This window comes from Oenanthe melanoleuca, chromosome 2, assembly GCF_029582105.1.
Source record: "Oenanthe melanoleuca isolate GR-GAL-2019-014 chromosome 2, OMel1.0, whole genome shotgun sequence".
Lineage (NCBI taxonomy): Eukaryota > Metazoa > Chordata > Aves > Passeriformes > Muscicapidae > Oenanthe > Oenanthe melanoleuca.
The window spans coordinates 24,928,759-24,942,198 of NC_079335.1; the positions used below are offsets into that span (position 1 = coordinate 24,928,759).

Here is a 13,440-nt window from a genome sequence, read left to right on the forward strand (position 1 = left end):
TTGCAGCACCTGACACACTTCTTTCAAAAAGCACAACTGCCCCACGAAAAACCATAACTTTATTTTAGCTGCCCATTGACTTTCCCATCAGTAACAGTTCTGGAGTAGCAGCCAGAGACATTTAATATTTATTGGCACTTACATATTAATAATTTATAATTAGTTCTTATGTAGCTAAGGGAATGGTTGATAGGAAAGCAACTGTTTTACATGACAATCTTGTGAGAATGGATGATGGGTCAGAAGAAACAGGACATGTCTGGGTATAGACTAATCCACTTGGGAGAAATTACTTTAAATCAGACCTTAAACAGCAGCAAATGGGTTAGTGAGTATGCAGATGTGCTGCATCAGTGTCTGCAAAGAGAAGGCTGATAGCACATCATGCATGAACAGTTCAGGAAACCAAATGGAAGATGATGTTCTAGGAGAGAAGGCTGTAGGAGTGTGATATCGCTATATAATAGCTGCTATTTCAGGGACAGTATTCCTCTCTGAATACCTAAGTCAATAAAATTCAGGGACTGCAGCAAAGCAGAGCCAATATGCTTGATGGAAACAGTAAAACAGGCTTTATAAACTAGCCAGGACTATAAATCTTAACATTGGATATTAATAATTAATTTCTTGTTATTTATGTGATTATGTACTTGGTGTTACCTTCCTATTCTGAACTTCTGGAGTTCTTAGTAGGTGATATGAAATATATGTGATAAAAAAAATCAGTAAAAACTTAAGGACTTTTAATTAATATTGTATACTTAGTAAGGTGATGTCCAGCAAACTAACACCAGGCAACTTTAATGTGCTCCTCTGGGAGTTAGGAGGGTGTGTTCATTGTTACTGTCGATTACATATTGTGAGCAAAAATTGGGGAAAAATTTGAACTTCCAAACCATGACTTCCGTAACTGAGGAGCCAGAGGCTGTTCTCTGGTCCCTCCTGCCCGGTGCCACGGGGCAGATCGCTGAGGGAGGTTTTCCAATTCACTGACAGCTTTCCAAGGCCTGCGAATCGCCCTTTTCTTTCTCGGTAAGGTTAGCTGTAGAGGCCTCACAGTTGTGTTCAAAAGTCACTTATTTCTCCCAGTTTCCGCTGTAAGGCCCTGACGCCTTTGCGGGACAGAGGAGGGCACCACCTTTATCTGTGCCCAGTCCCTCTCAGGTCTAGCCCCAGAGGCAGCCGGGCAGCAGCGCCTCCTCGGCAGGGCCTCGTAGGGGAGCTCAGGTGCGGGAATGTGCGGGGGAAAGGCTCGGGAAGCCGCGGGAAGCGGCGGCGGCCCCGCGGAGCCCCGGCCGCGCCCGGCCCGCGGCGCGACGTTGAACGGCCCCGCCCGGCACGCGGCCGCCGCGCGAAGGCCGCCCCGCCCGGCCGCGCTGAGGGACGGAGCGGGCTCGGCGGTACCAGGGCGGCCGCATCGCGGGGCACGGGCTGCCGGCCGTGCAGGTGGGCTGGGCAGCCCCCGGGCCGCGGCAGGCAGCGGGCGAGGGGCCGGGCGGCGGAGGGAGGCTTCGGTTCCTGAGGGGCTCCCAGGGCGGTGCCGTTTCGGGCCAGGGGGGACGGTCAGTTTCGGGTTACTCGTGGGGATTTTCCACGGAAATAGCGTCAAATCTCCTTCGCGCATTTAGGAAAGAGCCTTCCAAACACTTGAGGATGGGCTCTTGGAAGATGGCTGCTGTCAAGGCCCAGCTTGTTAAGATACTAAAAAAAAAAAAAAAAAAAAAAAAGCTGGGATCTACAGAGCTGCTTCTAGGCCTGTTTGCTGGTGCCAGGCTTCCCTTCAGCTGGGCAGGTCTCCAATGGGAATGACCCCAGAGAAGCAGTGTGGCCTTGGAAGGGGGATTTTTGGGATGCCACCCACCTGCAGTAGCCTCTCATGGAAGCAGTTTATTTCTCAGCTATTAAAACGAATCTTTCTCCACTTTCCTTGGTACTGGTCAGAAAGAGCACTATTAGCTGAGGAAGTTGGGCTGGGTAACTTGCTGAGATCTTTTCTAGAGTCTTCCTAGGGCAGGGTGAGGGAAGAGCAGCAAAACGCGTTGGTTGCTGTCACCACACGCCTTGTTTTTATTGTCAGAACACTACAAAAAATAGAGGTGTGCTGCATTCTAGGAGCTATCCAGCCTCTTAAACAGGGTTTCCTGTTTCTAAAAAGTGTGCATATAATTTGTCATCAAGGCATGAAAGAAAACTTGCTTAGTTGTTGGTTTTTTTTCACTCTTCTGATGCGAATGTGTATTATTACTGCATTGCTTTCTGTGGGAATTCACTGTCTAGGTTTAATGTGATTTATACAAGCATTCCTAATCTGGGTAAAGTAAGTCATCCATATCTGTAGTCTTAGTTAATTCAGCTGCAGGAATTTTCATTGCTGCTTTTTGCTACAGCTTTGAACTATTCCTGTTTTAAGATGAGCGGGTAGGAAAATCAGAGAATCAAACCAGAATTTCTTTTCCTAGCTTTAGTTAAGTTGTTCCAATTCAGACAATAACCATTAAATAGTTGGTTTCTAGACCTGGGTCGGCTCAAACTTCGTATGTTGGAAAATTGTTACTTGACTATGTTAGAAATGTTCAAAAAATTATAATGTAGTAAATTCTCAGATGATTTTTAGTTTTCTTCCTATAACACAGTGACCAACTAAAGTTGGGTATGATACTGGGTCTAATAGCCTAGCTTCTGTTTTCCTGTTTCGTGCCAGAAATGGATCATGTAGTTGTAACTCTTGTATTCATGATTATTTCTTGGGGTTTTTTTGCTATAACAATTATTCCCTTGTACTGTAAACTTTCTTAGAGAAAAAAAAATAATTTTTATTGTGGTGGTTGTTCTTTCTAGTATTCTTTTTCTCTAAAAATAGCTGAAATTCCTTCAAATCATAAAATCTTCCAAGTGACAAGAGAGATGGGAATGAGGAGATACTAAAAATGAACATTTTCCAACTCATTGCTCACTTAAAGTGTGAGATTTTTCATCCCAGCACCACCTTAGCAGTTTTTTTATGCTTCTCTGGTAGCTAAACTGAGTGAGAAGATACAAAACTGTATTAATTTAACTAAAGTAGCTATTAAAAAACAGTCCTGTAAGTTTATATAGATATGTTAGGAACTCCTGTGCAGACAAGAGATTGATAAGGGGCACGCTGATGCCAATTAATTAAAAACACATTGAACTTAAAATGTTAGAAACCCCCTTATTTCTATGATATCTCCATTTCCTTTCTCCAAATGTATATATAGACATACAGGGAAAGAATCTTCTTGATAAGGATAGCTCACTTGGAAGGAAAAATGAGAGAAGTGTCTGATTCTGTCTTCATGCAAATTTTATCCAGCATGTTCAATCATCTAAAAAAAATTTATGCATCAGACCTTTCTGCTTTTTCCTGCCCAGATATAATATTGCCTTGTCAAATGCAACTAACAAGGAGTAGGTAGATTGCTCTCCTTGCTTAACAACCATGTGTGAAACTGAATGCTAATGATTTCAGCTGCTTTTTTGAAGTGCGATGTTTCAAAATGTTACAGAAGCAAAAAAGTTTATTGGTAAATCTCTTCAGCCAGCACGACCTGTGCATCAACTGTCTTCTAAACAAGGTGAGTAGCATGGCTAAGGTGCAGTTCACTTTGGTAGAGTTTGGATTATGTTTTGGGAAGTAACAAGGATGTGTAACATGTCTTGTTTTGTTTTCTTTTTAAATTACTTTGTTAAACTAGAGTGAGTAAATACCTTGCTGTGTGTTGATCTTAGTATATCACCTCTGGGATAAAATCTGAATTTAAACTGTATTAGGTTTATGCAGAGCTTTTTGGTACTGCTCTTCTAGCTTTACATCTGAAATGTAGCTTCAGAAAGCTGGATCTGGCTTCTCTGTTAAATTTAGATTTCTTGGGGTAGCTGACTCCTACTATTGAGAACATTAAATACACATAATTTGATGGATTATTTAGGTTTTATTGCAAGTACAGTATACTGCACAGCATTGTTCTTATCTAGCTTTCACACAAATTCAAAACAAAAACCCAAAAACTTTAAGAAAAAAAATCATGCAGTATTTATATCAGGTGTGAATATTAAGATTAGATTTTAAACTTCTATAGATTAAAGCCTAGATATTGCAGTGTTAGAGTTGTTATTATTGTTAAGTTAGAAATTTTGGTGGCCAGAAAATGATCAGCTGTTCTGTTGTGGACTGAAGCTAAGTGCCATCATAAATTTTTACTTTGTATAAAATTTATGGAAGAAAGAAAAGGAGGCCTGTGATGATGTAGTTGTGAATAAATGCCCATAATCTCTGTGCAGCAAGGGCATTTATTCACAAAATAATACTGTGGAGTCTGTTGAAATTATTATTTCTTAATGTTTTGTGCTTACCAGCATCACCCATTGCTTTAAACATTCGGACTGAATTACCCAGCAGCACTGAAGTATGTTTGCAGAGTAAGGTTAACTGGGTGAGTATTGAGTAAATATATAATTATTTATAAACTGGAGGTCAGCTGATCTGTTATGTAACCAAATTAAAACTTTTTCCACCTTGAAGAGTCCTTGACTCTGAATTTTTTAAATCAGCAGTGTTAGAACTGTTGAAAATAATTGAGCTTCAGGAATGCCTTTCCCTGGTATTTGCATGCACTAAGAACTGAAAAATGCAGCTTAGGAATTTAAGATTCTTACAAAAGTCTGTGTGGCATTTCTTTAGTCTTCATTGAATTTAAGTCAGCTCTTTTAAACTTAGAGTGCATGTATTCTGTCTTCACTTATTATGTGTAAATAATAAAATCAGATTTTTTTTTGTTGTTAGCATATGCACAAATACATTTGAGACAGCAAACATCATAAAACTTTATATTTTATTGCTAGGAGTAACATGGTACATGTTACATGGACATGGTACGAATCTGTTTTTCATACTTGAAATTAGTTGTAGCTGTTTGCTGGAAAATTAAGTTTGAAGTCTTCCAACTGGAATGCTTCATGTTTCATAGCCTGAATTTGACTTTCTGTTGATTCTGATTTGAATGTTTTTTCAGTGTTGATAGATGGCGATTTTTGTTGGAGCAAATGCTTGTTCCTTAATTTTCACTTTATTTTTGTTATAATTTTAGGAGAGTTTTAGTAATCCTTCTTTATTGTATTAGGCTTCTGCAAACTGCCTTTGACTTTAAAAAAATTAAATAAAAAAAATCAAGGTCTTGGGAGCCTATTTTTGATCTGACATAGAGAAATTAACACATAGAGTTGTCTCTTGACCAGTAATTACTGGGGAGAACAAATGACTCCCTTTTAAATAAGCCTCTGGTCATCAGTTTTGTAATATTCAGTTTCATCAGTATTTAGCTGCATGTAGCTGCATATTGCATTAGTTTGAGATAGGTATAGATGTATTTTTTATATTTTTTAAAACATCTTCTTTAATGTAGTATATGGAAAAGAATTTTTGATAATGCTTTTGACTGTGAACTGTTCCATGGGTACCCCAAATACCATCTGAATGGTGCCCTAGCAACCCTACTTGATGAGCACTTTCCAATTCTTGCCCACTTCCCATCTGACTCAGAGTGATGTTAAGATTCCTCAAACCTGTAGAGCCTTTTCAGAGCTAAGACAAGCTCTTGAGAATAAACTGCTTACCAACTTCCCTAAACACTTTCTACAAGGTTTCAGCAGCTGGAAAAATCTTGGCATTATACTGTAGGTATTGGGTCTTCATGCTTATGAAGGAAACCTTTTTGCTAAGTGAGAGAATCCAAATTCATCCTTTGGACTTAAGGAAAGTCCTTCCTGCTTTTATTATTCCCAAATGTAGCAGCCTGTGGCTAAGTTCTAGGTGGGATAACAGAAAAGGAGGGGATAAATGTGGGTTTTTTTTAAAACTAGCAACACTTAAAATTCTTTGTGAAAAATGACTCTCCATTATGTTAATCTGTATTGTTTTATTGAACTATTTCCTTATTATATGTAATCAAGTAACATTCTACAGGTTCAAATTAAACTTGCTACAACTGTTACTTTTAACTAAGAAACATAACTTTCCTTCCTATCTTAGTCATCTGAAATGACTGAAGTGAAGATCTTAACTCAAACTGTGATGCTCTGCCAACCAAAACAACATGAATCAGGAGCAAAAAAAGGTAAAATACTGATTGGGGTGCTGTGTCAGGACTGTATTTCTGGATGGAGGAGAACTGAACTTAGAAGTGATGTGGGGCTGCTCTTCATTTTTTCTGATCAGCCAGTGCACAGTTTGGAGAGCAATATGAAACTTTTCTGCTTTTCACATAACATTCTAGAAAAGTTGATCATAGCTGAGGTGGAAAACTTCCACTGGTAGAGTTGTTTATATATAGTTGTATATATGATATAGTTGTTTATATAAGGATATAACTATTTAAAAAAAACCCAACAAACCCAGCAAAACAAACAAAGAAAAAACTACTACCAACCCCCTGAAAAAACAGACCTCAAACATAAAAAAAGTTCTTCCCACTCCTGGGTTTGTCTGTATTGCTTGTGTGTGTAGAAGTACAGATTTGAGTTGCATCCTTTAGCTTGTTGCAGGGCTCAGTTGTGGCATATACAGACTATTGAATGTAATCTCAGCATTTTGGCTTCCTTGTCCTGTTCTTACTACTGTGGTTCTGAAATAATAGTATTTGGATGGTTAGATATGAATTAATTTTTTTAAAATTATTAATCCTGGATGATTTGCTTTTGTGTCAGTACTGTCCTTAAGGTTTGCTCCTTATGCTTTTCTGTCTGTACTGCCTGCCACTCTATTCACAGAGAGTTGATAGTTTAACCAAGTCACAATTTTACTCCTTTTCTTTTTCGTTAAGGGGTAACCTCAGATTTCAAATGCATTCTCACAGTACTTCTCTGCCCTGCTTCCTGTCTAATTTATCATTCTTAAACATGTCACAGAAACTGCATCAGTTACTCAGGTTAGGTCACCAATTTATTGAGACAATTTCTTCTGTCTGTGTCTGCCTGTGATTAGGCATCCATCTGTAGTCTCCAATCCTTAAGTAATCTCTGAAGATACGGTTTGTTTTTTGTTCTTAGTACTCAAAGTTTGAAAGAATTCTTTTAAGTTTTAATGAGGCTTTCATATTTTTGTTAGTCTGAGGTTGCCATCTCTCAGGTTCTTGAGCATTGGTTCTATTCTGTCATGTGTTACTGACTTGAAAATAGGTCCTCCATGTATCTTCTTTCAAGCTCAAGTTCATTTCTTCTAGTTTTGGTCTTGATAAATAGAAGAGAGTTCTGGTTTTTGGTCTAGTTACATGACAGATTTGTCAAGTTCTATCTGTTTGGTGTCTTTCTGATCCTTTCTCATCAATTCTGCTTGTGGTGGGTAGAGATTGTTTTGTTCTACGAGATCTTAAACAGCTTCTCATCAGATCCTGGTCTCTTGTGTAAGCCATCACTTTGGGTCATTTTCAATGGTTAATTGCTCTGTGATGCCTCCCTGAGTCTACTTCACAATTCTCCACACTGTCAAACTTTTTCTCACACTTATTTTCAAAGAGCTTTTGTTTGTTTGCTGATTGTTGTAATCTTTTCCTTCAGAGTTACATGACTTTAGAGATCCTGCAATTCAGCTACTGCTTACAAATAAATCTTTTGTTTTCTTTTTTTTTCCTTGCACAGTAAAATTTCTTCTAGAGCACTGTTTATGTTCAGCTGTACTTTAGGTTCCAGATAATTTCCATTTGATATCTCTTCAGTGGTACTATGCTTTCAATTATCTGTCTCAGCAGTTCTTAAGTGCAGCATGGGGTTCCCATGAGCCCATTCCATGAGTTTTTCCAGGTCTCTCTGGATGGTATCCTGTCCTTCAGGTGTGTCAACCACACCACTCAGCTTGCTGTTACTGCAAATTTGCTGAGGGTGCAGCTGACCTCACTGTCTGTCATTAATGAAGACACTCAGCAGTACTTAAATTCAAATGTGAAACCCTGAGGGATACCAGTTGTCACTCACTGAACTACATCCAGACATGACCACTGCTCTGGATCATAGGATGGTTTGGGTTGTAGGGGACTAAAAGATGATCAAGTTCTAGCCCCTGTCATGGGTGGAGTCACCTGCCACTAGACCATGTTACTCAGAGCCCCACCCAGTGTGATGTTGAACACCCCTAGAGATGAGGCATCCATAACTTTTCCAGTGCTTCACCATCCTCACAGTAAATACTTTTGTTCTTCTGTCTAACCTAAACCTTCTGTCCCTCAGCTTAAGACCATTTCCCCTTTTCCTATCACTACGTGCCTCTGAAAAGTCCCTCTCTAGCCTTCTTGTAGGCCCCCATTAGTTACTGGAAGCCTGCCCCAAAGTCCCTCCAGAGCCTTCTGTTCTCCAGGCTGAACATTCCCAAATATCTAAGCCTGTCTTCATAGGAGAGGTGTTCCAGCCCTGTGATCAACTCAGGGACTGTTCTCTGGACTTATTCCAATATGAGATCAGATGCAACTGTCCAACCAGTTCCTCTTCCAGCCCCTGATCTAATCCACATCTCTTCAGTTTAGAGAGAAAGATGTTGTGGGGGATTGTGTCAAAGGCCTTACAGAAGTCATCATTTTCAGGTTTTTTATCAAGGGGAGGTAAAGGCAAGATACAAGTCTTCAAGTGTGCTCGTATTCTTTAAACTGTTTTTTCAAAGTTAACCCACATTCCCTCCCTTAGGTTCACCTGTTACTGCATCATTTGTGTTCAAAGGCAGGAAAAAATTAGTGTCATGGCTGATATCAGCTTCTCTCTTTTCAACCTCCTACAATCTGAGAAACAAAAACTGTTATCCATCAGGTGACAGTGTAACAATCTTGCAGGAAGCCCATCATTCCTAAAGGAGTAAGCTTCTTTGTCATCAAGCACCAGAGATAAAATTTGTTCTTTCTTTGCCTAATTAATTTCCTCTTGTTTCTGCTCCTGTTTGAGAATATCTGCTCAAATGCAGACATTGCTAGACATACTGTATCCAAAGCCATGCCATAGTAGAGATAGTGCTTTAAACTTGAATGAGAAACCTACATGCTCTGAACCCTTGTTGATTCAGCATGCTCCTCAAAAGTATTTCACTGCTGTTAATCTGTTTGCTATTTTACATGCAGCAGATCATTACTTGTAGGTGTATTGAAAGACTTACTAGCTGCAAGAAAAAAGACACTCCATTTTTGTTAGCTGTCCCTCAGACATAGGTGCCACTTTGGAGTGAGTTATAAACAGGTTTTCTTGTGGGTTTCAAGACCAGTTTGTGGTGTTTCTGCTAATTAGAACAAGATACAAGGAGTCTGTCTGGTGTAAGGTTGGATTCAGCTTTTATCTTTTGTATTGACTTACTGTGTCAGTTTGATACAATTAAAGTGAAATGCTCTTTAATTTACATCAGATTTCCTGATTCAGGAAAGAACTAAATTACTTCTGTTTTTAAAAGTGATTTTTATATGCCACGTTCAGCATTTATACCATTCTATAAGTAACCAAATATTTTTTCTGAATTCCCAATCTTAATCCCTTAAACAACAATGTTGAATTTAGTGATCTTATATATTCACAGAAAGGATCCAATACAGCAGAGATTTCCTTCTGAAGCTTTCAAATGTTTCTCTCTCTCAGAAGAAACCAGAGTTTCTTCCTGATCACCCAATTGTACTTGAGAAGCCAGTAAGTGCATTTTTTTGTAGTAAGTGAAGTTACAAAATGGAAGTTTTGATAAGCCATTTGACAGGAAACATTTTCCTTCAAACTGGCCTGTCAAATTGGTAAAACCTTCAAAGGACACATTGTGCAGTTCAGCACAACTTTTGTATGTAACTTTTCCAGCTGGTGTTTGACTTCTTATCCTGGGTAGTACCATGTAAAGGGAAAAGGTTTTAATTTGTTTTCAGGAAAAAGATCAGATATATTTCCACGTTTTCAAAATAAAAGATAATTGTCTTGATAAATTTACAGCTTGGTACAAATCTTAATCCAGTGTTTGAGTTGTTCATGTATCAGTGGCCACTACAAAACCATTAATGAGCTCAAGGCAGTTTGTATTATCATTATTTTTAGTCTTTGGTTTTGGGGAGAAATCAGTAGAAATTAATGATGAATGTGAAGGATATCCATGTGTGCTTTCTTAATATTTGTGATGAAATAATCCTCAAATACTTCATATGCTAGGAGAAAACATCTACTGATTCACATTCCAGACCCCAAGTGTGGGAAAATCTTCTGTGTAAATGTAATATAAAATTAGGCTACATACTAGGTAGCTTTTGAGATCATTGTGATGTAGTTCTGCTAGAAACAGGATTCCTGCTATGGAAAAGTATGTCCACATGATTACTGTGTTGGCCACATTTGGAGGCATTTTTAAACTTTTAAAATTTCTATCCTTTGAAAAAACAAAAATTAACTAATATATTACCATAATCAGCTTCATTGATCTTACTTTTTATGTATTTCTATTTACCCTCAAGATGAAAGCTTTATTTGTTTGAAAACCTGCTTTCAGATTCAGAAGTCTCAGCTCTTTAATTTCCTAACTTTCCCCCCTCTCCCACTACCTGTGTTTCTAAGAGTGGCAAATTTTGGTAGTCTATATGCTTTCAGATGTTTTACATTCCTAGGAATAAAGGAGGCTCCATAAAAATCAGCGAGATCACTTAGTTCAGCCAAAATTCCAGCCTGTTGGCTGATCACATCATCTGTTCTTCTGCGCAGTAACCAGAGGGATTGACGGGACACATGTGTAAATCAAATGAATGATGCTTAAAAGTGGCAGAAGGTGGCCTGCAAATAAATTTCTAATCACATGCAATCCTACAGTGTCACTGAGCTTGTATTTTGGAGCAGGTGGTTTTCAGCAGTTTGCTGCTGAACTGAGTATTCAGACAGTTCATGCCTATCTTAAGACTTTCCTAGTTCTGAATTTTTTAAGCCACTGCTGAAGTATGTGCCCATTTATGAGTAAAAGTTGTATTTTTAGGTGGAGAATGATTTGTACAAGAGAGATGCAGTTGTTACAGTTGGTGGACTGTGGACTGACTGCATTTGTCCAGAAAGACACAGGATTTTTTTGAGATCTTTTTGTGGGGATCAGGGCTACCAATACATAGCTCAGAATTTGAACAGATGTTACTCTGTTGACACACAATGGGAAAATTTTAGATGAACTTTCTATGATTAATGAAAATAGAACTGTTTGCCATAATAAAAAAAATTCAAAATGTGAAATGTACATGGAGTAGGAAAGAGTGACAAGCAGACTGAAATGAAAACTTTAAGTGATCTGTTACAACAAGTAATTTGAGGATTGATTTGTCATACAGGTAAAGAACAAACCTTTCATTGACATCTGCAAGAAGTGACATGTTGTTTGGAAGATCTGAAGTCTGTCAATGAGGGAGCTACATTTGATGTAGGTCTTCAAGATTTTTGAAGGTACTTGGGTGCCTGCAGATGGAAGTACGACCCTGTGAAACCTATGAAAATGCCTGTTTCTTCCTGTAATTGCCTGAATGCTTTAAGAGACAAACCTTTAATTTGTAATGCCTGAAATGGTAATATGATTAAAGTGAAAATAAATAATTTTACATATTGGTGTGGCAGAATTTTGTCATTGAATTGTTTGTGTTATGTAGCCATGTATTTTGCCTGACCATAAATTCTAAATAAATACTTGACTGGGACTTTTTGCTTGCTCCCAACTCTCTTCCTCAGAAGTAAAGATGTAACAACAAATACTTGCTGTGTCAAATCTCAGATGTCCTCTAGCTTTTGGGGTTGATTTGATTCTTCTTAATTTGAAATCATCTTGACATAAGATATTCCTTAATATTTTGTGGATATACATACCTTCTTTCAAGCTATGAAGTCTCTTATGTAATAGTGTCACTAAAAAGAGAAATTTTCTCTCATCCTGATCAGAACAGGAGACCTGCCTATGCATTGCATTCCTTAAAGTTCTTTGTATATAATTGTCCAGTGTTCTTGACTTTGAAAAGTGAAAGTAATGGGAAAAACTGAGGAAGAAGACAGATTTTAATCCATATGTCTTATATGGGTACCAATGCAGAATTAATTCTCTCTTTTTCTCTTGAATGAGTATGGTATCCAATACTGAATGGAAAGTAGTAGTTCAAGTGCTTCCTTAAAGCATCCATCAGTTGACAGGCATCAATAATAAGTATTTTGTATGAATATAATTAACTCCTAAAAGTGTATTTAAATCTATAATAGTATCATTTGAATACTGCAGACAATTTTTTACCCTCTTTTAACAAATGATAATGAAAGCTGAATGGGGATGTATTAAATGACAATTGCAGTAATGCAAAAATCTGTTAAGCTGCATTGGATTGGTGCTAGATTTCTTTTCCTGAATGATGCAAATAATTTTTTGTTGCTTAGTTTTTAATCACTGGGAGTTTCTTAGAGTGGGTCATATGGATCTTTTTTTCCCAGTATGTGTCAGTTTCTGTGTGTAGCTCTCAAAACTCCTAAGAGAAACTTCTCAAACTTCTTGTATGATTCATCAAAGTGTTTACTAGTAAATATACAAATATGAGTAACTGTTGTAAAGACATATGACCTGCTACCACTTTTTTCATCCTTTCCACCTTTCCATTGACATGAAATTCTAAAGCAGGTTATTTTATTTTTTTTCCAGTGGAAAAGAAAAATGTTACAAACCTTAGTGTAGTATGCCATTTTTCACTTAAGGATTTTCCCTGAATCTCTATCACGTTAATGTATTTCCTTTGTTGGTAGGTGAGTAGTGACAAAAAACTCCATGGTATATGTTAGCCTAACATCTTGGGATAGGAAAAACAGCAGCCAGTTGTTCAGGAGGATGAGTAGATCCACTTTGGTTAAGACAAGAAACCTTTAAACTGATGTCATTTGTGAGGCTAATTTCAATGCCCTTTTAAAAATGGACAGGTAACTGCATCATATCGATACAGGAAAGCCTTGGACTTCAGTGTTAAAAGCATTCACTTTCACTGGATTACTGTGAGAGAAAGATGAAATTTATCAGTAATATGGGCCCATAAATTCAGATGTGCATCCCTCTCTGACATCCACATTTATGTGGGGAACCAAGGCCTCGTGAAATTTATTGGCAAAAGGCTTGATTCAGTTGCTTAAAGGAATGCATCTGGTGTCATCCAAGACTGTCCTGAAATTCCAGTCCACATGCTGCATGGGCATGGCAGAAATGATAGACAAACTAGGTAACATGTATCATCCTCAGCTGGGAGCTGGAGAGCAGTTGGTGTCCTCTACAGTAACTCACGTGCACTAGGTGCCTTTGTTTAGGCAAATAACAGGCCTCAGAACTCTACTTATAAAATAGGAGCCAAATTGCCTTGGAACCTAAATATGATGCCTTTCTTAATCTTGAGCTCAGATCTTGTCATGATTTCTGGGACCTTACTGCAATGAATACTG

The 13,440-nt window shown here is 38.2% G+C and overlaps 1 protein-coding gene across 2 annotated transcripts; it reads left to right on the forward strand.

Moving 5' to 3' along the window:
- The first annotated feature begins 1,332 nt into the window (after positions 1-1,332).
- On the forward strand, positions 1,333-11,721 carry C2H8orf88 (chromosome 2 C8orf88 homolog). 2 transcript variants are annotated; one of them, XM_056485597.1, is made up of 6 exons: positions 1,333-1,446; positions 3,491-3,596; positions 4,378-4,454; positions 6,050-6,134; positions 9,560-9,666; positions 11,319-11,721. In XM_056485597.1, the coding sequence occupies exons 2-6, from the start codon at positions 3,509-3,511 to the stop codon at positions 11,355-11,357; spliced, it is 396 nt and encodes a 131-aa protein (XP_056341572.1). In that variant the 5' UTR covers positions 1,333-1,446; positions 3,491-3,508; the 3' UTR covers positions 11,358-11,721. The 2 variants fall into 2 exon arrangements, with proteins under 2 accessions (XP_056341572.1, XP_056341573.1); XM_056485598.1 differs by having other exon boundaries at positions 1,341-1,446; positions 3,394-3,596.
- The last annotated feature ends 1,719 nt before the right edge of the window (positions 11,722-13,440 follow it).

Bases quoted from the DNA above. Each gene is read 5' to 3' on its own strand.
- C2H8orf88 (XM_056485597.1), top strand. From the start codon at position 3,509: ATGTTTCAAAATGTTACAGAAGCAAAAAAGTTTATTGGTAAATCTCTT. The intron at 3,597-4,377 runs GTGAGTAGCATG...TGTGCTTACCAG, and splicing joins TCAACTGTCTTCTAAACAAG to CATCACCCATTGCTTTAAAC. The intron at 9,667-11,318 runs GTAAGTGCATTT...TTTGTCATACAG, and splicing joins CAATTGTACTTGAGAAGCCA to GTAAAGAACAAACCTTTCAT.